This window comes from Globicephala melas, chromosome 9 (assembly GCF_963455315.2).
Source record: "Globicephala melas chromosome 9, mGloMel1.2, whole genome shotgun sequence".
Lineage (NCBI taxonomy): Eukaryota > Metazoa > Chordata > Mammalia > Artiodactyla > Delphinidae > Globicephala > Globicephala melas.
The window spans coordinates 102,724,730-102,750,207 of NC_083322.1; the positions used below are offsets into that span (position 1 = coordinate 102,724,730).

The 25,478-nt window shown below is 48.6% G+C and overlaps 1 protein-coding gene across 4 annotated transcripts in view; it reads left to right on the forward strand.

Moving 5' to 3' along the window:
• GRB10 (growth factor receptor bound protein 10) overlaps nucleotides 1–25,478 on the forward strand; it is a 199,442-nt gene that overhangs the window by 41,657 nt on the left and 132,307 nt on the right. For all 4 annotated transcript variants that reach the window (XM_060304923.1, XM_030871324.3, XM_060304922.2 and 1 more), the window contains one exon: nucleotides 23,600–23,697. In XM_060304923.1, the coding sequence (XP_060160906.1) occupies nucleotides 23,647–23,697 (51 nt within the window). In that variant the 5' untranslated portion in view covers nucleotides 23,600–23,646. The remainder of the gene's footprint in view (nucleotides 1–23,599; nucleotides 23,698–25,478) is intronic.

A 25,478-nucleotide genomic window follows, 5' to 3' on the forward strand; every position in this document is an offset into this window, starting at 1 on the left:
AGGACTCAAACTGGAAGGATTATGACTCAACAGTCATTTAACGGCTGATAACTAATCAGGCTCCCATTCGTTTGAGTTGCAAGTTCGTCTCTGCCATCGTTCCCCGACTCAAACCCAGAAGCTATTTCTTGCCATTGTTTCCGTTCATTAGAGTTGGGAGAAGATCTGATGGCCACTCAGGAAATCTTGGTGCCCTTATTTTGGTGACGACCGGTATATCTACAAGGCAAGAGCTTCTCAAGACAACTCAACTTGTCCTCTAAAATATTAAGTATTGATAAATTGCTGAGAATGCTGGCTCTTTGAGTATTGAAGTGTAAGGTAACAGGCATTATTTCTTGAAGCTTCGTGCTTTTAAGCAGTGACAATCAATGTCGAAGTTAAATTTGGACAAAGTGCACTACAGGCAAAAAGCAGTTGGTGTGTTATTTGAAATAAGTAATAGGGATCTAAACCCAGTGTTCTCAGCTCAGGTTCAATCTCTCTAGGACGCCCCTGATGTCACAGGACGTGGTGGAGTCGTGCCTGGCCTGGTCCTTGCACTGTCCACAGATAGTGGGAGCTGCAGGCAGTAGATAGCCATGCAGAGCATATGCTCTATGGACAGAGGAGGTGCAGAGACCAGATGACGGTGACACAAAGGACAGCGACAGTAATAAAGTACACTGTGCACGTGTGTGTCAGGGGCTCTTGCTGGTGGTTCTGTAGATTAACTCGTGGCATCTTCACAACGGCCTTTGAAGTGGGTATAAGCTCTACCCATTTTATAGAGGAGGACACCAAGGCACCAGTAAACTAGATACAGCCCATCCCCGCTACTCACTGATCTCATATTGCTAAAATTTATTTGTAACCCAAAACTGATACAATAGATGAGTTTGCATTTTCTAGAATGTTACATAAAGGCGACTGATTTATTTTGTCTGGCCTCTCTGACTCAGCATCGTTATTTTGAGGTGCGTCTGTGTTGTAGCAAGAACTCGTTCCCATTTATTGCTGAGTAGTGTTCCTTTGTGTGACTCCATCACAGTGGGTTTATCCATCCACCTATCAGTAGACATTTGCCCTGTTTCCAGGTGTTTTGCAGTTTCGATGCAGCTGCATTCTTTACTGCGTGGGTCCTTCTTTCTAGGCTCGTAGGAATGCCCTGCCCTCCTTCCATCCTCCTGCCAAAGTCTGGGGTGTCCGGTTTGGGGCATGGCTGTGGGTCTGCCGGCTAGGTCATCTGCGTTCTGGTCTGGGAGAGAGCAGGGGTAGGACTGGTCAGGAAGACGACGTCCGAGGCCAGCTGAGGCAGTGGCGAGGCACCAAGACAGAGAGGTCCCCCACCTCACAGCTCTAGACGTGTGTGGGCCTCCACCTCTCTAATTCTTGCCGAGTCTGACTGTAGCGTTAGGGGTCAAAGCGCTGTGGATGCCCTGAAGCCACCCTTACTTTGTTGACTTTACTCATGTTTCAGACGGTTAGAGATGATTCCTGGGAGCACAGAGAACTTATTTTAGCTTTCTTCTCAGACAGCCCAGACTGCGATCTGGGAGGCCCCGTCCCCATCTCAGCAGCAAGTTATCACGGGATGGTACGCGGAGGTCTGTGCAGGCAGAATCTGCGGCCTGGAGAGATCCGTCATCTCGGGTGTCTGCTGTCTTTGTCCTCCTAGGAAAGCGGCCAGCAACGTGAGACTGGGGACTCGTGGGTCTCTGTGGTATAAAAACTTAGCCCTGGGCTTCCTTGGTGGCGTGGTGCAGTGGTTGAGAGCCTGCCGATGCAGGGGACATGGGTTCGTGCCCCGGTCCGGGAAGATCCCGCATGCCGCGGAGCGGCTGGGCCCGTGAGCCATGGCCACTGAGCCTGCGCGTCCGGAGCCTGCGCTCCGCAACGGGAGAGGCCACAACAGTGAGAGGCCCGTGTACCGCAAAAAAACAACAAAAAACTTAGCCCTTCTGGCCTTGGCAGTGGGCTTGACTTGGCTCTACATGTTGAGGAGTAGACAGACCCTAAGCCTGAGAACTACCTGTGTATTTCTGCCTGCGGCTGGTTATTTGGAATTAAGGCTAGTGTACCCTAGCCCTGCTCGATGTCTCAGTGTCTCAACCTGCTTGTAACCTTGGAAGCTTCTGCTGAACAGGGCTGCCCGGCAGTGGAGGCTTGAAGGAGAATGGCAATGGGAACCTTCACGTGTGCACCTGCTCGGGTAGAAACGAGGAGAGATGCAGTAAGGAAACCTCCTGTTTTTGATCTTTGGTCCTTATCCAGTGATGGTAGTGCATTCAGCTTTCCAAATAGTTTGACATGTGAATGGTCAGAGCCACATTTCCCAAGATGTTGTTCATGGTCACCTTTGAAGTTTTGCAGCGGGCTTTCTGCTGTGGTACCTCCTGGGGGAGCTTGGCTCTCTGGGTAGCAGAGGGGGCTCCTTCTAGGGAGCTTCCTCATGGAGAGCTGCCACCGGGCTCCCGGGTAGTCTGCAGGCCAGACAGTCCAGCTGTTTTCCAGAAACAGATTTTCCTTTTTTTCTTCCTGCGAGTGGGGGCAGCCGGGTGGCAATATTAGTCACAAGTCCCGGGACCCACAGGCCTTTAGAAGTCCATTCTTAGTTGAAAGGAGGATTGGTTTATTTCAAGTTAGAGTCTCAATTACAGGAAGATGGAGGAATGTAATAACATGCAATGAGGTTTATGATAAGTACAAACTGATAAAAGAGCTCCATTTAAAGGCATTTCATGCTTTCAGAAGTAACAGCACTGTGGTCCGAAGACGGGATGGAGCAGGGAAGAGGGAACCTTCCAAAGGTGCTGTTTCTTTGCACCGTTGAGGGTTATTTGGACGAATTACTCCCCAGACACGCGAGTTGGTGTGTGAGGCCCAGAGGGTACACGATGGATTCGGGTGACTTCACCACGAGAGAATTACTTTCTTAGCTATTGCAGTTCTTAGAACCAGTGGAGGAAAATATTGCCTTGAAAATGACAGATCCTGCGAATTATGCAAACTCCAGAAGAAAAACTCCTTGTGCCTATTTTTAGTGACTGATAATGTGGGCGTGGCATGGCCAGAGTAGATACAAATCTTTTTCTGTTTTGAAACAAAACAATTTAAAATTCCATTTCGTAATTATACAATAAAGGATTTTGTAATCCAAAGCCAAATTTCATACAAAATAGATTTTAATATGTTTGTAAATATCTAGAACTTTGGAGTTTGAAGAGTTTTTAGCTTCATCTAGATTTGTGGAGTGTGAACCCATTCAACCTATTTTGAGGGAGAAAACAAGAGGTTTTTCAAATATGTATTTTAATTTAGCACTACTTCCTAAAGCAGAGGTTGTGATTTTGCAGGATGTTTTTGAAAGAAATGCCACAGTAGCTTTTCCCCTTTTGCCTTGTCCATGAAAGCAGAGTTGTTTGACCTCAGAGCCTGTGGCTGGAATGGATGCCGTTGTGTTTTCCCTGGACCGGCCTCAGCCGTCGATGCTCTATCCGCTGCCTGTGTCTACCTCTCCCCAGTTGCTTCCGCTTTCCCATGCTCAACCCGCACACCCACCAGGCAGCCTTCCCTGCACACCGCAGTCCTTATTCGTGTCCATCGCGACCTCGTGGGATGATGTACAGGCCGGTGTGTACTGTCCAGTGTCGCACCGCTGCCCGGGGCGCGCAGGGCTCAGGTGCCGGGAAGCGTGTGATGTCAGGTGTGTCCCCATCTCCCTGTGAGGCCACGCCTGTGCCCGGGTGTCAGTCCTGCCGAGTGAGTCTGGGCAGGGGTCTGGGCAGGCTTCCTGGACCCCTCGGGTGTCCCCTCCTGGTTGTGCACCCCCCCCCCCGTCCCCCAGACTCTGTGCTACTCTAGGCAGCCCCACCTGCCACCCGCCCACCTGCCTACCTGGGACTTCATTAATTACCCAGCTCCCCGGGACCTCCAAGGATGGTGAGGGCGATGTGTTTGTTATTAATGGGGGTCTGCTTGTGCCCTGCCCCCCCCCCCCCCCCCAGGTAGCAGGTTATTCACATCTGCCCACAGAGGCCAGAGGACCTCTCCCGGGTCCTGTTTTCTGTAAGTTGGGTACATACATTTAGCTCATCTCTTGCAAATTAAACCCTTCGGATAAATTTTCCTCTAACATTTGGGGCTAGTTTGTATCTAAACTGGGAAGACTTTACCTGGGGTAAATATAGGCTGCGTTTTAAAATTTCCAGCTTTTAAAAGCTGGAAATGGTTTAAGGAAGCAGTGAGTGAGCGGTCTTTCACGTGGATTTGAAGCGCAGGGCGTGGTGGTGACAGCCCCGCCCCGTGTCAGCAGTCAGTCTCTCGGGGCGGCACCACGGTGAGCGGGGCCGGAATCTCCTCCGGGTCACGGGCGGTGGGCACGCGTCTGCACTGGCCTTAACTCTGCCCAGTTGTCTTTGCTCTTCACGGGGCAGCATGCCCGCTGCCCATGTCCCTTTACTGTGAAAAGGCCTCACAGTGGAATCAGTGGGTTTTATGTGAAGCCAAGTGGTTTTCTTTTCCTCCTGTACTTCTCTGAGGCTTTGATCCAGCAGAGCTGTTCTCTTGAGTAGAAGTGGGATGGCATACTTTTCAGACGTGGCCTGACCTCCTCTGTGGTCCTCGGGTCAGAGCTTCTCCCCTTCCTCCGAGTCTTCCCCTCGTCCCCTCCCACGTCATCCCAGCAGAGGCTGGTGGGGATGCAGAGCCTAATTTGAGGACATTACTCTAACTCGGAGAGGGATGCGGGCCCCTGGAAGCGTGCCGAGAAACCCGGCGGCAGGGTGGTGTGCTTGGACCCCACGCAGTCGGGGGAAGTGGTTGGAGTCTGGATCCGTTGCAGGGGTTTGTGGGAGAAGGTGGAACCAGGGTGGCATCCCAGTCTGGCCGAGCAAGCAGACGGAGGCGTTTCTGCTGGGATGCAGAAGTGGTGACTGCAGGAGGGCCGGGACTTTGACTTTGGACACTTGGGTTTGAGAGGCCGGGGCACAGCTGAGTGGTGGGGGGCAGGGCAGCTGTGTGTGTGGCCGTAGCATTCAGGGCGAGTTGGCAGTGAAGGCCTGGCGAGAGCGCCCGTGGCTTCCCGTGGATTTACGGTGGTGAAGATGGGTGAGCCCAGGGAGGGAGGGAGGGGGGAGGTCTGAGCCGTGGGTGCGGGGACCCCCGCTCTCTAGAGGACTTGGAGTTGGGAAGTCACCTGCTAAGGAGACTGGGGGCGGGGGGCCGGTGGGGGCGGAGGGCAGCAGTGGACGTGGCCTCCTGGGTCCCAGGAGGCAGGGGGTCGGTGATGTGGGTGGGACCGGGGGCTGACCTGTTTCCCTGGCCCGGGCAGAGCCCGTTCAGGAGCAGAGGCCTGGCAGGTGGATTTGGGAGAGCAAGGAGGAGAACTGGCTTGCAGGATAGAAAGGATAACCCTGGGGGTTAGGGATTTTCCCACAGAGTAGGAACTTCCAAGCAGTACCCTGTTCGTGGCCACCACCCTGTGTCCATCAACTCCCTCGGGTACCCCGATGGCATGTGCGCACGTATGTGGGGTCCGTGTACTTACACGCACACATACTGACCTGCGCACACGTCCCTAGAGCCAGGCATTTAGGTTGTGTCCAGCCGTATTGGAATAAAAAGTACCTGTGTTCCCAGTTAGGGTCGTTGGATTAAGAACGCTCCGATGCAGCTCGAGGGCAGGTACACGGAGAGCTCCGGGCTGTGGGGAGTCTGCAGCCGAATCCACCACCTTTCACTCTGATCACACCTCCGGGTCACCTGGACAGTTCTTTAAGTAAAGTACCTGTGCCCAGGTCTGGCTGCAGGCAAGTTACAGGAACTGGGGTGTGGGGCTTGGAGTGGGATTTGGAAAGGTCTCCCGGGATTCTAGTGTGAGACCAGAGTTAAGAATCAGGGTCCTGCGGGGTGATCCCAGGGTACTGAGAATGGCCAGCGGGGCGGAGGAGGGAGGGGCCAGACTCTGCAGAGGTACTTTGAGTGGAGGAGGGGGAGGGGGGCACTTAATGACTCATCAACCAGGGTGGGACCCTGCAGGAGGGGCAGGTGTACTGGGGCGTCACTCAGCTGTTGGCGAGTCGGGACCCGTATGGGGACGGTTCTGGGCCGTGGGAGCTGCGGCAGGTGCTCCCCAGAGGGCAGGGCGGGGAGAGGACACTTAAGCCACGTCCCTGCGGAGCTAGAAGCTGGGAGTGGTTGGCAGGGTGCAGTGGCATCACTCGGAAAACGCGACTCGTGTAGGATGGTGTCAGGGGCTGGAGAGCCCACAGAAGCACCTGTGATTGGCAGGAAGAGTTTCTTCTTATTTTTGAGATTTAAAAAAAAAATAAATAAATTTACTTATTTATTTGTTTATTTTTGGTTGTGTTGGGTCTTCATTGCTGCACACGGGCTCTCTAGTTGCGGCGAGCGGGGGCTACTCTTCATTGCGGTGCGCGGGCTTCTCATTTTGGTGGCTTCTCTTGTTGCGGATCATGGGCTGTAGGTGTGCGGGCTTCAGTGGTTGTGGCTCGTGGGCTCAGTAGCTGTGGCTCGCGGGCTCTAGAGCACAGGCTCAGTAGCTGTGGCGCACGGGCTTAGTTGCTCCGCGGCATGTGGGATCTTCCCAGACCAGGGCTCGAACCTGTGTCCCCTGCATTGGCAGGCGGATTCTTAACCACTGTGCCACCAGGAAAGCCCCTGAAGACTTTATTTTTTAATTAAAACTGATGTATTTAAAGTGACTTTATTTGGGTTATTTTGAAGCTATGGACACTTCCTGTAACTAAGCTAGATATAATAAACCCAATCTTATCCCCTGCCCCGGGGCCCTTAAGGCAACAAAAAGGAGCACATCTTCCAGAAGCTTAAAATTCCAAGGGTGCTGTTACCAAATCCAGCCTTAGGCAGTCAGAGCCCTGGAATTAGAGGGTCTCCTAGCAGCATGACATTAGGTTAACCTCGATGGCGGTCACTGTTCAGTTGTGTGGTCGTGTAGCCTGGTCACCTTTCACCTTGTGCTACTGGCCAAGAGTAACGTGAGCAGGTTTGCAGCCCTGACTGTGTGTTCATCACAGGTGCTGTGGGCGGAAGATTACCTGAAGCTCTAGCCCTGGTCCCAGGGGAGGGATGCACAGTGGCCTCCTGGAGCATCTCCCGTTTTCCAGCCCCCGTGGCCTGATGGTCACTGTTAGATGAACCCGTGTCATCTCCCGTGGGAACGAGAGTGGACACCTCATAACTCCACCCTGGAGAGTGACTTAGGATGTGTGAATCCTGGGTTTGGTGGATCGGCGTGTGGGGGACTCTGGAAGGGGGGAATACTGCTCAGAAATAGATATTCCACGGGAGGATCACTTAGGGTCTCCAGGCTGAGCTGTGACTGAGAGCTCCCCCGAGACATTTCTAGGCCAAGACGACATCTCCCGGCAAGAGCTTAGAAGGGCTTCACATGTCAGGGCTTTTTGCTAAGTGTGAATTGATGAAACACTGAACTAAAAGACTTAAAAATAAGATTATTTGTTTGCCCCCAAATTGTCAAGGTGGTGGACAAGGCAGGGCTTGGGGGTTAGGGTTAGACTGATGTATTGAAAGGGCCGTGAAATCTAAGAGTAAGTCCAGCGTCTATGCTGGTCAGAACTGGCGGAAACATCCCAACACAGGACACGCTGCCAGTTGGCAGCGTTACAGCTGTTGTCCCCAGTGTCACTCGGGGTGGCCTTGTGTGCTGTGACCGGATTCCAGGCCCCTCTCTGAAATGCACTTCAGATCCTGAACTCTGCTCCTTTCTGAGAAGCAAGGCTTGCTCTTCTGACCCATAGTTTATATGAATCTGATGCTATGACAGTCAAAAAAAAGAAAAAATGATATACTTTGCTGGATTCACTAACAATCATGGCAAAGTTTCAGAAGCTCGGGCTGCATCAGTTCTTCTAAGAATTAATATACAGCTATCGAGCTCACTTTTTTGGGGGGTAGGTGATTCAGGGACTTAGTGCAACATTTTACGGGTACAAAGGGTCTTGCGGGGGAAAGTAAGCCCCTGCCCCCAAGGGCTGCCCTGCTGCTGGCTGTCAGTACTCTCCTGAGAGGTCTCTGCTACCCCAGTGGCAGGAGTGCTGACCCTCTGTTTTCTCTTCTCTGCTCCGTGTCGCCCCCGATACCTTGGGGCACCTGCCTAGGGAACCATCTTGTTTATTTGTTTGTTTATTTTTAATTGTAGTATAGTTGATTTACAATCTTGTGTTAGTTTCAGGTGTATAGCAGAGTAATTCAGTTATATATATATATATATTCTTTTTCAGATTCTTTTTCATTATAGTTAATTATAAGATATTGAATATAGTTCCCTGTGCTATACAGTAGGTCCTTGTTGTTTATCTTTTATATATAGTAGTATGTATCTGTTAATCCCAAACTCCTAATTTATCCCTCCCCGCCTCTCTTCCCCATTGGTAACCGTAAGTTTGTTTTCTATGTCTGTGAGTCTCTTCCTGTTTTGTAAATAAGTCCATTTGTACCTTTTTTCATATTCCACATATAAGCAATGTCATATGATGTTTGTCTTTCTCTGTCTGACTCACTTTACTCAGTATGACAATCTCTAGATCCATCCATGTTGCTGCAAAGGGCATTATTTCATTCTTTTCAATGGCTAATATTCCATTGTATATATGTACCACATCTTCTTTATCCATTCATCTGTCAGTGGACACTTAGGTTGCTTCCATGTCTCGGCTACTGTGAATAGTGCTGCAGTGAACATTGGAGTGCACGTATCTTTCCGAAGTATGGTTTTCACCAGATAAATGCCCAGAAGTGGGATTGCTGGGTCATATGGTAGCTCTATTTTTAGTTTTTTGAGGAACCTCCATTCTGTTCTCCATAGTGGCTGTATCAGTTCACATTCCCATCAACAGTGTAGGAGGGTTCCCTTTTCTCCACACCCTCTCCAGAATTTATCATTTGTAGATTTTTTGATGATGGCCATTCTGACCTGTATGAGGTGATACCTCATTGTAGCTTTGATTTGCATTTCTCTAATAATGAGTGATGTTGAACATCTTTTCATGAGCCTTTGGCCATCTGTATGTCTTCTTTGGAAAAATGTCTCTTTAGATCTTCTGCCCATTTTTTGATTGGGTTGTTTTTTTTTGGTATTGAGCTGTATGACTCGTTTGTATATTTTGGAGATTAATCCCTTGTAAGTCTCATCTTTGACAGATGTTTTCTCCCAGTCCGCAGGCTGTCTTTTCGTTTTGTTTATAGTTTCCTTTGCTGTGCAAAAGCTTGTAAGTGCAGAGCATTTTACTGCACCTTGTTTTTTGTTGCCACATCAGTATTTGTAATCCAAGCAGCTTGGTGTTTTTAGGCTGCGAGGTTGTTTCCAGCATTTTGCCATCATGGTCAGCTTTACGGTGTAGCCGCTCGTTTGCTCCCATTGGGCGTGTGGGTGCAGGTGCCCACGTCCGTCCTCAAGGCACCTGACGCTCTCCCAGCTCCAGCACTGGGCTCGGGGCTGGCTGGGAAGAGAGGGAAGCTCAGGCCTTTTATGAGATTCACTGAAAGAATGAAATTAAGAAGATCTGATGCCACCATCTTCAGTATTTTGTAATTTAACGAGAGACCTCAGTCCAGAATCTGGGAAGTGTGATTTCGATATAACCTCTTGGGGCTTTTTTTCAAGTTTTCTTTAGGAGAAAAGAAGTCTCTAGTCAGTGGTCTGTGTTTTATTGTAGTGACAGTGCTTTCCTCTTAGGTGTTGATTGGAAGGATTTTGGAGTATATATATTTTATAAAGTATTTAAAACCAAGGGCTGTTTTATAGAGCATCCTGGGTTTTTCTGATGAAGTTTGAACCACTTTCTCAAGAATTATGCAATCAGATTTGTAGGCAGCAAGGACACATCTGAGTGTTCTGTTTCCCACTGGTGTTAACGTCACTTATTCCCACGTGAAGATTGTGCTTCTGGGACGGTGGGTGGTGTGGCTGGCAATGTGGGTGGCATCTTGCTCGTCCCCCCTCCTCTTTTTTTTTTTTTGGCTACGCTGCGAGGCTTGTAGGATCTTAGTTCCCCGACCAGGGATTGAACCTGGGGCCACGGCAGTGAAAAGCGCTGAGTCCTAACCACTGGACTGCCGGGGAAGTCCTTCCCCTTTTTGACTTAATTGATTTAGTCTCTTAATTTCTGTTTCTTGTTTTATAATTTTAATATGCAAAGATCTGTCCCTTGGAAGTTACCCAGAGGCAGTCAGTAATTTATAGTGATTCATGAACCTCAAGAATCAGGGATTATAAGTGATGATGTCAATAGTGAAAACAAAACATTAATGAATTAAAAAAATATATATATATATATAAGAGAAGATAAGTTCTTTTCAAAGGACCCCCATTTTAGATCTGTATGTAAGTTATCTACATTTTTAAAAATTAAAAAAAAATTTTAAACTTTTTATTTTATATTGGAGTATAGTTGATTAACAATGTTGTGGTAGTTTCAGGTGTACAGCAAAGTGATTCACTTATACACACACGTATCTATTCTTTTTCAGATTATTTTCCCATTTAGGTTGTTACATAATACTGAGCAGAGCTCCCTGTGCTATACAGTAGGTCCTTGTTGGTTATTCATTTTAAATATAGCAGTGGGTACATGTCATTCCCAAACTATCTGGAGAAAAACATGGTCCAAAAGGATGCACCCCAGTGTTCACTGCAGCACTATTTACAATAGCCAGGACGTGGAAGCAACCTAAGTGTCCATCAACAGAGGAATGGATAAAGAAGATGTGGTATATATATATATATATATATATATATATAATATAGTATACAATGGAGTATTACTCAGCCATTAAAAACAATGAAATAATGCCATTTGCAGCAACATGGATGGACCTAGAGATTGCCATACTGAGTGAAGTAAGTCAGACAGAGATAGTTAGGGAGTAATCCACATTTTAAATTATAATGGCTTTTCTTCTTGCCCCATCCTCCCTCCTCCAAGGTCCCCTGGTCGTGCACGGGCAGGATCCCATAATGTTGGGGGGCACCCCATCCGTCCTTTGCTCTGACTCTCAGGCCCTCAGTGGTTCCCCGTCCGTGAGGTCCTGTGTCACTGTGTGGCCCTGGGCAGGTCAGAGCCTGTGCCCTCATCTGCGACACTGGGATGGCCACGCTCACAGGTGTCAGAGTGGTCTAGGTTTCACTGCGCCCGTGTGGGTTTCACCTTGTCCAGGGCACACATTTACCCAAGGCAGGCGGGTGTCCTCCTTGTCTCTGCAGACGTGGGCGTGAGCAGGACAGGGTGTGGTCCCTGTGATTCTGTGTCCAGTGCTGTCCCCAGGTCTTCTGCCCTGTGCAGCCTGCCCATCCTCTGTGGCTGTCCTCCCTCCCTTGTCTCCTGACGTCATCCAGTGGTGCCACCTCGTCTGAGCATGGGCTTAGCAATCCCGTCTTGTGCCCGACGCACAACCTCCGTGCCCGCACGCCCCTGCTTCAGAGGTGGGGACGTGTCTCAGAAGTCCAGTGCCCTGGTTGAGGGTCTGTATTGGCTTTATTCCCCATGTGGTACAGTGCATCCTTGTAGCTTAGTTATTTTATACTCAGTAGGTTGTGTCTCTTAATCCCCTACCCCTACCTTGCCCCCTGACCCCACTGGTAACCACTAGTTTGTTCCCTGAATCTGTGAGTCTGCTTCTGTTTTGTTATAGTCACTAGCTTGTTGTGTTTTTTAGAGTCTAGGTGTAAGTGAGATCATACAGTTCAAACAGCATATTTCAAACAAGTCTCTCCAAGCGCTGAGATGTGCAGTCCTAGGTCCTGCTCGCACACGTGGTCAGAGTTAGACCCTGGTCCCTAAGGACACACAGTTTGCAATGATGGGGTCATTCTTTGCTGCAGGTAGTTCTGATGGCTGTTTAACCTGCACCCCTCCCCCTGCCCTTCCACCAATGCCTGATGGAGAAAGGCGAAAACCGGCCTTCTAAAAGGGATTCTTTATATTTGCATAGGAAAAAATAATAGATTTTTCAAAGGCAAAAACAGACGGGGCACAAGCTTCCAGTTGGGAGTCTAGCCCTTAGCGTTCAGTTATGGCCATTTTGAAAGCTGAGTGTATTTTTCACTTCAAACAGCTTTGTAGTTGTAGGGTCCCCCCAACCCACCCCCCAGAAGGAGAGGCGTGATTCTTCAAAGCTTTGTCGCACTTTTCTTCCATTTTTTCCCCTTGCCAACATCATAAAAAAAAGGAATAATAATTGTAAAAGAAAAAGATGAGAGCGGTGGTTCTCAACATCAGAAGCGCCCGAGGAGCTTAAAACAACGCCCCTTCTCCCAATTCGAGATCTTGTTTTCACTGGTCTGGGGTCCAGCCCAGGTAATTGGAGTTTTAAAAACTCCCGGAATGGATTTGCTGCGCAGCCCAGTGGTGGGCGCCGGGTCGGCCCGAGTGTATCGCCTGACAGTCCTGAAAAACATGTTGCTTTGCAGCCCTCATCCCCAAAGTCTCTGATTTAGTAGGCCCAGGTCTGGGCTGAAATTTGTATTTTAACAAGTTCCCAGGTGATACCTGTGCTGTCTGTTCATAATCTGAAAACCATAGGACTGTTGGGTTCTGGTTAAGGGAGTGGACTTCTGGACTGAGCTCTCCTACCTTCCTCAGTCCTTCCCATCACTAGCCCTGGGACCTTGACCATTCTGCTCATTTCCTCTTGTAAACAGTGGGAATCGTACACACACAAATCCATAGACACAGTTAGCCCAGGCCTGGTCTAAACAAGTACATGGTTTTCTTTATACTGGAAATATATAGGTGGAAGGAGGGTGGGTTGGTTTTTTTTTTTTTTTTTTTTTTTTGCGGTATGCGGGCCTCTCACTGTTGTGGCCTCTCCCATTGCGGAGCACAGGGTCCGGACGCGCAGGCTCAGCGGCCACGGCTCACGGGCCCAGCTGCTCCGCGGCGTGTGGGATCTTCCCGGACCGGGGCACGAACCCGTGTCCCCTGCATCGGCAGGCGGACTCTCAACCACTGCACCACCAGGGAAGCCCAGGAGGGTGGGCTTTACTCAATTTGATCGTAAGATTTATTTTTTAGTTTATTCTGATTTTGGTATATATTTCTAATGAAAGTTATAATTTCATTGAAATTACCAGATTTCTTTCTTTACTAATGCCCATAAAATTACCATATGATGAAAAAAAATCATTATATTCCTTTTCTTAATTAAAATTTCGTGTATTGGTGGGTTTTTAAAGTGTATTTTTAAGAATTTTGTCTTTTAGTATCTTTCTTGGATTTTCATAAACTTTGTTATGTTTTGCTTTCTGGTTTGGTTTTGACCAGATTTCCTTCCTCTGGTTCGAGGCTGGATGCACATTGTTTGTATAATTTCTTTTTCCCTTTGTAGACGGTGCAGGAGTCCTGGCCTTGTGTGTTCTCCTGTCCTGTCTCTGGCTCTGTGTTGCCTCTCCTCTGGTTCAAGGCTGGATGCACATTGTTTGTATAATTTCTTTTTCCCTTTGTAGACGGTGCAGGAGTCCTGGCCTTGTGTGTTCTCCTGTCCTGTCTCTGGCTCTGTGTTGCCTCTCTCCACGAGGGACGGTGCTCATTGGCCTCACTGTCCGGAGACGGTTATTGTGTTAATGTTCTCCTTGGGCCAGCTATTTAGGCCAGCGCTTGTTTTTACTTTTCAAGTGGCTGACTTGTTGCTTTTCTACACAGATGTTTTTAATTTCTAGCTGTGTTGTGTTTGGCTGTGGCTCAGGGCGGGTTGGCACAGTGGCCGGCTGTCCCTGTGTCCACCCTGGCACCGGTGGAATCGGGTCTGTGCCTTCATGTCATGGGGGGAGGGGCTCAGCACAGGTGTTTCTTAGCCTTCATGTCACGGGGGGAGGGGCTCAGCACAGGTGTTTCTTAGCCTTCATGTCACGGGGGGAGGGGCTCAGCACAGGTGTTTCTTAGCTCAGAGATCTTTGTGTGTTAGCGAGAGGCACTGATATTCTCTGTGGCTTAGTATTTTTTTAAAATCATTTCACAGGTGTTTGTAAATATTTGCACGTGTGCACTTTTCATGCCTATGCATTAATTCTGTCTCACCATTGCAGGGTGTTGTGCATTCTTTTGATCCCACTTTGATTCCTTCCTTTGCCCTCAGTGATGAGCACAAGTGTCCAGCAACAAACGCTTTTTCTCACTTCCTCCTTGGAGGTCTTAGGGTTTTGGTTGGTTGGTTTGCTGTTAGTGTAAACTTTTTACGGAAGCACAGCATCCACTTTTATAATTGAAGGTTCGTTTATAGTGTTGATTTGTTATCTGGAGGGTGAAGACCTAATACTGCTTTTGCTCATTACTGATTACACTTCTATCTGTGTGGATTAGTGTTTCTTTGTTTTAAAGATACTTTTCTATCATTGCCGCCACTGTTATTGTTGTGTTTGAGTGTGTGTTCTTGTATCTTTGCCTGTTCTGTCTCTGTCTCTCCCTTTTCTAGCTCTCTTTTTAAAGCTTTTCTATTTCACTTTGCTTTGGGTATTTCGTTTTACATCGGCATTTTTTTTTTTTTTTTTTGCGGTACGCGGGCCTCTCACTGTTGCGGCCTCTCCCGTTGCGGAGCACAGGCTCCGGACGCGCAGGCTCAGCGGCCATGGCTCACGGGCCCAGCCGCTCCGCGGCATGTGGGATCTTCCCGGACCAGGGCACGAACCCGTGTCCCCTGCATCGGCAGTCGGACTCTCAACCACTTGCGCCACCAGGGAAGCCCATCGGCATATTTTTGAATATTATTTTCCGAAGAAGGGAATTAGACAGTTGACATTTATTGCTCCACATGTCATCCATCTTCTGAACCAGTTTTTTCTGCTTTGAATGCTTCTTCATCTGCCTGTTTTCTATTTTCCCTTTGATGTTTCAAGTATTACTAGTTTATTTTTATCCTCTTATTGTGATTGAAAAGACAAGTATTCTGCTTGCAGTTCTGCAAGTGATTATCTTAACATACCGTGAACATTGCAGTTACGTTTTCCCTAGTGAGGGGCAGGATCTCTGCCTGTTATGAAAGGCAGAGATTTCTTTTTAACAAATCCTACAGGGATTCATTTTAAGATTTGAAACTTCTCTTTTAATTTTTTTGTTTTTTCTTTTAAAAATTTTTTGTTAATTTTTTCCAGTTTTATTGAGATATAATTGACATACAAAACTGTATAAGTTTAAGTTGTACAGTGTAATTATTTAAGTTTATTATGAAATGACCACAGTATTTAATTTTTAAACTAAATTTTATTATTTAACCTGTCCACCGACAGTTGTACTATTTAGTTTTATGCTATTATACGTTACATGTTATACATTATTTATTGCACATTGTTTATTATACTGTGATACCGTTTAGCCTTATTAGTTGGCAGATGCTTCTTGAGGCCCTACTACGTGCTGTCTGGGTGTGGCAGGCATCAAAAGGTGGGCGGCGTTTGCGGGGAGAGAAGAGAAAGAATGCAACAGATGCTCTGGGGAGCACAAAGAACATTTCCTGAGGAAGTGGAGCGGAGCTTCTCAGCAGTATTAAATGCTCATTCTGGATATGTGGTTACCTGAAAACAGAAAGGGCCCATTCACACAGTCTGGGATTCAGGGGGTCCTGGGCATGGCTGGTTGCCTTAAGCAGAGGCGTCGTGTTTTTCTAGAGTGGGTCAGAGATGGAGGTGGGCACAGGGACCAGTCTGGAGCAGGTGCCTGGAAAGCAGGGGGCAGTGTGGGTGTGGACAGGCCAGTGGGCAGCAGCCTCCAGGCTGCAGGAGGACAGCCCATAAACCTGGAGGTGGGCGCGGACTGCAGGCCCCAGCCCGACCCTGTTTTCACACTGTGGGTCGCAACCCATTGTTGTTCCTGGAAATCAAGTCCGTAGGTCACGAAAACACCTTTAACGAGGAGAACAGAGCAGAAGGGGATGGATTGGGGCAGGCTGCGTGTAGTCTTCGCACTCGCTGAGCCGGGGTCACGGGGAGGCTGCAGGATCCACCCGGGCGCCCGCTGCGTCCACCACAGTCAGCGTTCTCATCAGAGTCACCCTCACGGCAGGCGGGGTGCTGAACAGCTGAAATCCACCGTGAGTGTCATCTGTAGCTGGTCGTGATGTGAAAGGCACGGATAAGCACGTCATCTGCGTCAGCCTGAGTCTGCAGGGTTCCAGGGAGGAACGCCCCACGTACTTTTCAGAAAAAGGGTTGTTGAGTGCAGCACTTTTCACGTTTATGACAATTGTACCATTTTAATTTAGTACACATTGCCCTTAAAGTGGAAAAAAAAGAAGACCACATAAACATGAAAAGAACAAAGGCATGTTCAAGTTCAGCTGCTGGGTCCAGAAGTGTAAATATTGACAGTGTTAAGAAAAATGTTGACTCTAGAATCAGCAAACTTTTGACTTTGCCTGAACTGTGTTTCTGAACTACAGTCCAATAAGGAGAACAGGGCAAACTTTATGAAGAAGATTATTTAAATTTTTATCACAAGTTCAAAACTCAGTTGAAATGGGACATAACATTATTTAGATTGGAATTCACGCGCAGGAGGACTGAACTTTCAGAAGTAAAGGGACGTATGGAAATAAGACAGCAAGCAGAACTTAGCGATGAGCCCCTTGAATCAAAGGAATGAAAGAGACAGTAGTGATGGGTACAATTTCTTCGTCATTCTACGCGTGTTAATGAGAATCCCTTTTATCACCGTAGATAGAAAGTTGCAATATTGACCTGCTTTGGAAACTGTTCCTCAGTACCTGTATGGAGCACACCATTTTTGTTAAATCCACGGATGATTAACAATTTAACCTCGTTAAAGTAGCACAGTGTATCATTACCTCTGTACTGTTGTAGGGCATTTAGAAGTAGGGTTTCCTCGGACTCACAGACATAGAGAACAGACTGGTGGTTGCTACAGGGGAGGGGGCTGGGAGAGGGAATGGGTTGGGAGTTTGGGGTTAGCAGATGCCAACTGTTACATAGATAAACAACAAGGTCCTACTGTACAGCACAGGGAAGTATATTCCATATCCTGTGATAAACCCTAATGGAAAAGAATATGAAGAAGAATGTATATATGTATATAACTGTCACTTTGCTGTACAGCAGAAATTAACACAAGATTGTAAATCAGCTATATTTCAACTAAAAAAAAGAAGTGAGGTTTTCTGTCCAGAGTGGGTACAGGTTTTTTAGTCTCCATGAGAACAGGATAATGATAGAGCTTTTAGTCTTTGTCAGGTGTGGGTGACAAATTATGAGATAATTTTTATGCAGGACTTGATGGATGGGTTCAATTTCACCTCCTAGACAAGTGGGTTACACAGAGTCACAGAACTGAGAAGGGGTCAAGATACATCAAAATGGAAAAGCTTGAATAAACAAAAGCTATATTTGGAATCACTTCTTTATACATCTCTGAGTGTTAGCATCCTAAGAAATTCTGCCTGCTCTCATGGTTGTGTTATAAAAATTAGTGAAAGTTGTCAATTTTATTAAAGGAAGCTCACTGAATAGCCAACTTATCAATAATTTTTTTAAACATGGGGATAAAATATACAAGACATAAAATTTGCCATTTTAACCATTTTGAGTGTGCAGCTCAGTGGATTATGTTCATAAAGCTGTGTAAACATCACTGCTATTTATTTCCAGAACTGCTTCATCATCCCAAACGGAAATTCTGTGCCCATTAAACAAACCCCCCACCTCCCAGACCCTGGTAACCTTTATTCTACTTTTTGTCTCTAAACTAGGTACCTCATACAAGTAAGATCATACAGTATTTGTCCTTTTGTGATTGGTTTATTTCACGTAGCATTGTTTGTCTTTAAGGTCCATCCATGTGGTGGCGTGTATCAAAATTCCATTTCTTTTCAAGGCTGAATAATAGTCCATTGTTTGTTTATAGTACATGTTGTTTACCCATTCATCTGGCAATGGACACTGGGTTTAGTTCCACCTTTCGGCTGTTGTAAACAGTGCTGCTATGAACATGCGTGTACAGGTACTTGTTTGAGTTCTTGCTTCCGATTCTTTTGGGTGTATACCTAGAAATAGAATTGCTGGAACTTGCGTTAATTCTGTGTTTAATTCTTTGAGGACTTGTCATGCCAGTTTTTACAGAGGCTGCACCTTCCATCCTCACCAGCAATGCAGAAGGGTTCCAATTTCTCTGCATCCTCACCATACTTATTATTTTCCTGGTGTCTCATTGTGATTCGATCTGCATTTCCCTAATGACTAGTGATATTGAGAGTCTCTTCATGCTTGTGGATCATCTGTGTATCTTCTTTGAAGAAGTGTCAAGTCCTTTGCCCATTTCTGAATTTGGTTTTTTGCTGTTTTGTTGTTGAGTTGCAGGAGATCTTTATTTATTCTGGCTATTAAGCCCTTATCAGATATATGGTTTGTAATTATTTTGTCCCTTTCTGTGGGTCTTTTCACTCTCTTCAGAGTGTCCTTTGATGCACACATTTTTTAAGTTGGATGAAGTTCAGTTTATATGTTTTTCTCTTTTGTTGCCTGTGTTTTTGGTGTCGTATCCTCGAAATCATTGTCAAATCCAGTATCATGAAAAATTTTCCGTATGTTTTATAGTTTTAACTCTACATTTAGGTCTTTAATCCATTTTTAGTTACTTTTTGTTTGTAGGGTAAAGTAAGAGTCCAGCTTTATTCTTTTGCATGTGGATATCCAGTTTCCCAGAACCACTTGTCGAAAAGACTGTCCTGTTGCCCAGTGAATGGTCTCGGGACCTTTGTTAAAAATCAGTCCACCATGTGTGAGGGTTTATTTCTGGGCTCTCTGTTCTGTTCCATTAGTCTATGTCTGTCCTTATGCCAGTATCACACTGTCTTGATTACCATAGTCTTGTAGTAAGTTCTGAAGTCAAGAAATGTGAGTCCTCCAACTTTGCTTTTCTTTTTCAAGATGTGTTTGGCTATTTGGGGTCCCATGAGAATCCTTATGAATTTTAGAAACATTATATCGATTTCTGCAAAAAATGCCAGTGGGTCTTTGATAGGGATTACATGGAATCTATAAAATGCTTTGGATAGTATTAATCATCTTAACAATATTAAATATTTCAACCCATGAATACATAATATTTGCCTTATAGCTTATTTATGTTCTTATAGCAACATTTGGTAATTGGTGCACAAGTCTTTTGCTGCCTTGGTTAAATTTATTCTTAATTATTATTTTTGATGCTATTTTGAATGGAGTTGTTTTCTTAATTTCCTTTTCAGATTTTTCATTGTTAGTATTTGGAAACACACCTGATTTTTGCATGTTGACTTTTGTATCCTATAGATTTGATGAATTTATTTATTAAGCTCTAGGGTGTGTGTGTGTGTGTGTGTGTGTGTGTGTGTGTGTGTTTGTAAATTTTAGGGTTTTCTACAGATAAGATCATGTCATCTGTGAACAGAGATAACTTTAGTTCTTCTTTTCCCATTTGGATGTAGTTTATTTCTTTTTCTTGCTTGACTCCTCTGGCCAGAACTTCCTACACTTTGTTCAGTAGAAGTGGCAAAAGGATAATCCTCACCTTCCTTGTTTGTGATCTTGGAGGGAAAAGCTTTCCATCTCTCATCATTGAATGTGATGTTAGCTTTGGGTTTGATCTATCTTATTAGAGGCCAATTAATCCAAACCTTTTGCTGTGTCTAACGGTAGTTTTCTTTTCCCAGAGAACCTGCTCAACAGGGCTTATGGGATATGTATTTTTCTGGCTGGGAAGAAACCACATCTGGCAAATATTGGGTCGGCCAAAAAGTTCGTTCGGGTTTTTCCGTAGCCGCAGAAAAACCCGAACGAACTTATTGGCCGACTCAGTACTTTCAAAGGTGATATTTAGGTGGTAAAACTGGCACATTTAAATATTTTCGGCACTCTTAACCTCCATTAAATTTGCAGCTTCCAGGGGAAAATAAACAGTACGTCTCCATACGTCGCCTACATCCAGGAGTTCCTGAGGGCGTGCGAGATAGGGCAAGCAGGATGCACGGGTGAGCGGGGGACAGGGCAGTGACAGCAGGGGAGGTGGGGACGTGGGACAGCCTGATGGGAGGGGCACAGAGAGGATCCTGATGGGCCAGGGGGGCTGTCCTCTGTGCAGAAAGGAGGGGCCTGGAGCACACTGACCCCTCCCCCAGGCCATTGGGAGTGAGGTGAAGGGGAGAAAAACAGCACCCCCAGGAAAGCGCGGCCACAGTGAGGGTGGAAGGCAGGAGGCGTGTTTGTTGAAAGGGCTGGGGGGTGGCGAGGACGTGGCGGGTGCTGGGCAGTGGCCCATAGAGTCGTCAGACCCACGCGGCCGTGTGTTTGCGGTGGGGAGGCCTACGGGGCATCGTGGCGTGATCCTGGGCTCTTACAGCTAGTGGTTGGGGTGTTAATGTGTGTGTGTATTCGGAGATTTATTTTAAGGAATCGGCTCCAGTGAGGGTGAGGCCGGCAAGTCTGGGATCCGTGGGGCAGGAGTTTGCTACAGCCTTGAGGCCAGATTCCTTCTTCTCCAGGAAACCTCCATCTTTGCTCTTAAGGCCTCCAGCTGGTGGCACGAGGCCCACCCCCACCGTGGAGGGGACTCATTTTAAGTCCCATGTCTGCAGATGTTTCCACTTCTACAGAATGCCTTCGGAGCAACCCCCCACTGGTGTCTGGTTAAAGGGCTGGGTGGTAGAATGTGGACAGACGGACACAGGAGACTAAACTGCCACGGGGGCGAGTGGCCTCAGGGCTAGAGGAGCCTGAAGGCCTGGGGGCTGCCGGTCCTGCAGAGGCTGCAGGGAGGCCACCAGCCTCACCCGTCCTGCCGTGGGGACAAAGCACCTCCGCCATCTTGTTACCATTGCCAGGTCTCTGCAGCCCAGCGGCCTCTCACGGGCCGTCCTTGTGTTTCTGTGCGGGTGACTTAAAGAGTCCCAGAGACCTCGCAGAAGACATAACTGGGTGACAGTAAATGCTTCTGCTCCTTTTAGCTGTGAGGACAGTTTGGTAGTGTTTTAATAATTTGGGATCTGTATTAGTTTTCTAGGACCCCCATAATAAAATATCATAGACTGGGTGGCTTAAACAACAGAAATTTATTTTCCCATAGCTCTGGAGGCCAGAAGTCTGAGGTCAAGGTGTGGGCAGGGCTGGTCCCTCCTGAGGCCTCTCTCCTGGGCGTGTGGATGGCCGTCTTCTCCCCGGGTCCTCACGTGGTCGTCCCTCTGTGTGTGTCTGTGTCCTCATCTCTTACGTTCGATCAGGACCCATGGTAATGTCTCATTTTGCCTTGATTACTGCTTTGAAGACCCTACCTTCAAATATGGCCACATTCTGAGGTCCTGGAGGTTAGGGCTTCAACATATGAGTTTGGGGCGGGGTGAAGGGGACACAGTTCAGCCCATAACTGGATCTGACCTTGATTATTTTTGCAGTCATGTTTGGTGGAATTAGTATCCCCAACTTTATGCCCTACCTAAGTCTTTCAGTTTTCCTCTGAGAAGCTTCTGTGAGTCTTTTATTTCTGAGTTCTAGAAAACTGAGCCTGTGATGTGAGTTGAGGGAGAAATCTGACATGTGAGGAGCCCTGTCCCGTGACGATTTCTGGTCTTTCCCGGTCTGTCCTCTGCGTCCTGCATGTCACATTGTGCCATTGTGCTTTAGCTCATCCTCTCTGTGGGCTGTTTGTGGTGCTTCTGGAATTTCTCTCCCGTGGATTTAGTTCCCTGCAGTGTTGGTTCAGCTGGAACCAGCATCGGTTCGTCTTGTCCTGAGCAGGTCCTTGTCTGTAGTGTTTCTTCCAGTCCCATTTTTCCTGGGTTTTCTATTCTTTCATTGAGAGAAGTGAACCGTTTTCTCAATTTCTCTTATTTTTCTCATAGTAAAGCTACTTCAGGGAAATAAGCCTTTACAGGCCCCGGAGGGTAAGATTGGGAAACACCTTCTCAGCTCTGTTTCCCGGTTCACGCATCATCGAGGCTCTGGTTACTGTTCACTGAAACGCAGCCTCAGGGGTGAGCTGTCCCCTTGGAGGGGACACTGGACGCCCACCTGTCCCCGTAGGGGCGGAGGGTGTCCCTCCAGGTAGCCCTGGACGTGGCAGGTGGCCCTTGTTGCTGTCTGGTTTTCTCCCCTCTGACAGGGTGATGCTGAGGGCCCCCTGAGCCCCCTTTGTGAACCCTGCCTGCGTGGACACAGGCCCTGAAGAGCCAGGCAGTGTCTCTCCGCCGGTGCTTCCTGAGAGTGAGGCTGGGGGCTGCCACGGAGAGAGTTCTGTTACCAGGGAGCACAGGGTTCATCTGTGGGGAGTGAGACCAAGAAGGGGCATCTGCAGCTCAGTGTGGCAGATGGAAGGACGGGTGTGAGCCCAGAGTGGACACTGACTGAGCTATCGTGGGTGGTGGTGATTGGTGAGGGGCAATTCAGGGGGGCTTCCTGGAGGAGGTGATCCCTGAGCTCATTCCTACAGGGTAGCAGGACTTAGCTGCTGATGGAGTTGAGAACAAAGCCTATGGGTGCAGAGGCTGGAGAAAGCCTTGCATGGTCAGGAGTCATGAATTGTTCAGGGCCGAGGGTCCAGGATGCCTCTGGGGTGGATTATGACAGAGAATGTTAATGGCTGTTGCCACCGTTCCTGAAAATGTTCTTAATTCCGGTGATTTCTGAGAGAGAGGAATGGGGGGTGTGTGTGTGTGTGTGTGTGTGTGTGTGTGTGTGTGTGTGTGTGTGTGTGTGTGTGTGTGTGTGTGTGTGTGTGTGTGTGTGTGTGTGTGTGTGTGTGTGTGTGTGTGTGTGTGTGTGTGTGTGTGTCAGACAAGGGGGCTCTTCTCGTGGAGAAGGTCACATCATAGGTGGCCTCCTGTCTGTGAGTGTCAGGCGTGGCGTTTTTTGTGTCCAGTCCGGACCAGGGTGCTGTGCCGCCCACCCCCGCCCCAGTCCTCTGCATTTTGCGGGAGGTGGTGTTTGTTGGGGTCGGCTCCGAAACTCTCACTGACTGCCTCGTACAGATCAGGTGTGTGGTTGTACCCCAGGAGATTCAGGAGGAAGACAGTACCTCCCTTCCCTGCCCGTCGGGGGCTCCTTGCAGGAGCCGAGTGTGCGTCTTCACGGAGCTGATGTCGCTCCAGCCCTCCCGGGAGTCGGGGGCGGGTCTTAAGGTCCATTCCAGAGGCCCCGCCCATGAGTGTTGTTCCCAGCATGGCGCCTGCAGGGAGCGCCTGGACTCTGTAGGTGGCGGCGCGACGTCCACTGACAGTGGTTCCTTCTAGGCTGTGGCTGGTGGAGGCAGCATTTACACGGGTGGTGCTCAGAGGACGCCGGCAACGCCCCACCACCCCACAGTGCTTCTCTGGACTCAGGCGGTCTGTGTTGCCCAAAGTCTCAGAAAGTCTTCAGGGTGTTAATAACTGTGGATGGCCGCCCCCTCACCCCTCTGAGTGCCTCTGCCCCACGGGCCCTGTGACCACAGGTGGCTGCTCGAGCTTCTGGAGTTGGTGCCAGCCCCCTGGCGCCCCCAAGATCCGAGTGGCGTCCGGCGTCACCTGTGCAGGCGCGTTGCCCCTGAGCCGCCGGTGAGCGGCGGGCTTTCCCTCTGGCCGGGCTTCTCACGGTCTGTCTTCGTTCCAGGTGCCGCGGCCCAGTCCACGCGATTTGAAGACGGCAGGAAGGAACCGATGGCTTTAGCGGGCGGCCCAGACTCCTTTCTGCACCATCCATACTACCAGGTATGAGTGAGTGTGGCAGCAGATTCTGGCAGTGGTCTGGCCCAGGGCCGGGGCACAAATGTAGCTCATAACCTGACCACCCATCACTAGCAGGTCAAGGAGGAAGTGCTGAGTGGGGCTGTGGACGCGCGCTTTAGCGCAAAGACCAGGCACTTTCACGTGGCCTTCCTTGCTTTGCTTGGAAGAGCTCATCATCACTGTGACGGCAGCATCCTTTTCTACAAGACTTGCATTGTAGTGCACACTTCCCTGCAATGAAGCGGGCCCTGTGTTGTCTCCTGCAGGGCCCTGAAACTCCAGATGGTGAGTGGGAAGGGTGGCGAATGTTGGGATTTCAAGCAGAGGCATGAGCTTCTGGGACGAGGAAGTAGGAAGGAGAAGATCCTCGGCCCAGCAGTGACCTGCCTGTCACAGGTGGAGCCCTTCCCACCCCGATAGCATCAGGCAGGCTTTGTGGGACCGCAGGTTCACCTCCAGCCCTTCTGCATGGGCTGCTGGACGAGTTTCATCTGTAAGTGTCCTTTATCTCCTGTGGCAGGTTTTCGTTTGAACTTTTGCTTTATGGTGTAGACAGATACGTTTGATCCTTAGGTCTTTGGATTTGACAAGTGAATCTTGGTTTCTCCTTCTCAGCCCTGCAGCCTGTGAAGCACTTGTGCCACCTTTCTCCCGGCCTCTGTTTTTCCAGCAGGAGTCGTACGTTTTGAAGTCCCTTGATGTGATATTTGCACTCCTCTGAGCTTGCTTTTCTCTCCCTTCGTCTGTGAAGTCTGTGCTTAGCTGCAGTGATGATAATTTGCCCATAGCATAGGGGCTGCAGAGAGGTATCTTTTTAATTTTTTTGGTGTCAGAGAGCAAGAGGTCTTGGAAGAAAGACTGGAGATTAGGCGTAGCATTCACTGTGATTTCTGGATTTGAGACAAAGCCACAGTCAGTTTCAAGCGAGACAAGGGGGCTGAAACCTTCGCAGAGCCATGAAGTTTGCTGGGGACCCCCAGCCTGTTCAGTGGGTGAGCGTTCTCCGGATCCTGCCCTCTGCCTCCTGGGTGATCATTCCCTGGTCTTAAAGAGGCCGTGGTTGCCTCGCCCTGTCGGTTGAAACGCCGTGATGCCGCTGTGGTCATGGGTTCAGCTCTCACTTGACCGTTTAGCTTTGGCTGGCTGTCACCCCAGCCTGCCAGCCTCACACTTGGCACCAGCGCTCCCAGGGAAATGGCATCAGTGAACTGCAGGGAAAACCTTCCCCGGGGAAGTGTGTCTGCAAGTTAGCCGAGCAACGTCCTCTTTGCTGGTCACAGAGTGAACCGTAAGGGCCAGATAGGACGTAGGGAAGGTTCCACCCCAAAGCCCTCTTAGCTCAACCCACTGGCATCTCAGATTTCCCCTGGTCCGGGCAGGGATGGCAGGAGTGCCAGCTGTAGCCAGTGCCTGGCTTCGCGGACGTGTTAGGTGTTTGTAGTCGCCGTCCCAGTTGCCCAAGGCTCTTCCCAGGAGCCAGGAGGCCGCGGACACACAGTGGGCCCTGCCAGCGGAGCCTGTCACCCCGGGAGGAAGGGCTCCGTCGTGCCGTGCCGCGGCCTTTGCAGGCACTGTTGCGCTCCTGCGAGAGTCCAGCAGGCGGGCTTGGCAGCTCTCACCCTCTGTTCCTGGAAAAATCAGCCGACAGTTCCAGAATTTCTCAGAACATGGGATGATTTACAATGCGTTCGGTCTTGAGTAATCTGCAGTTACAGCAAATAGATACATCTCCAAGTTTTTAGCGAGAAGAATTTCTTTGTAAG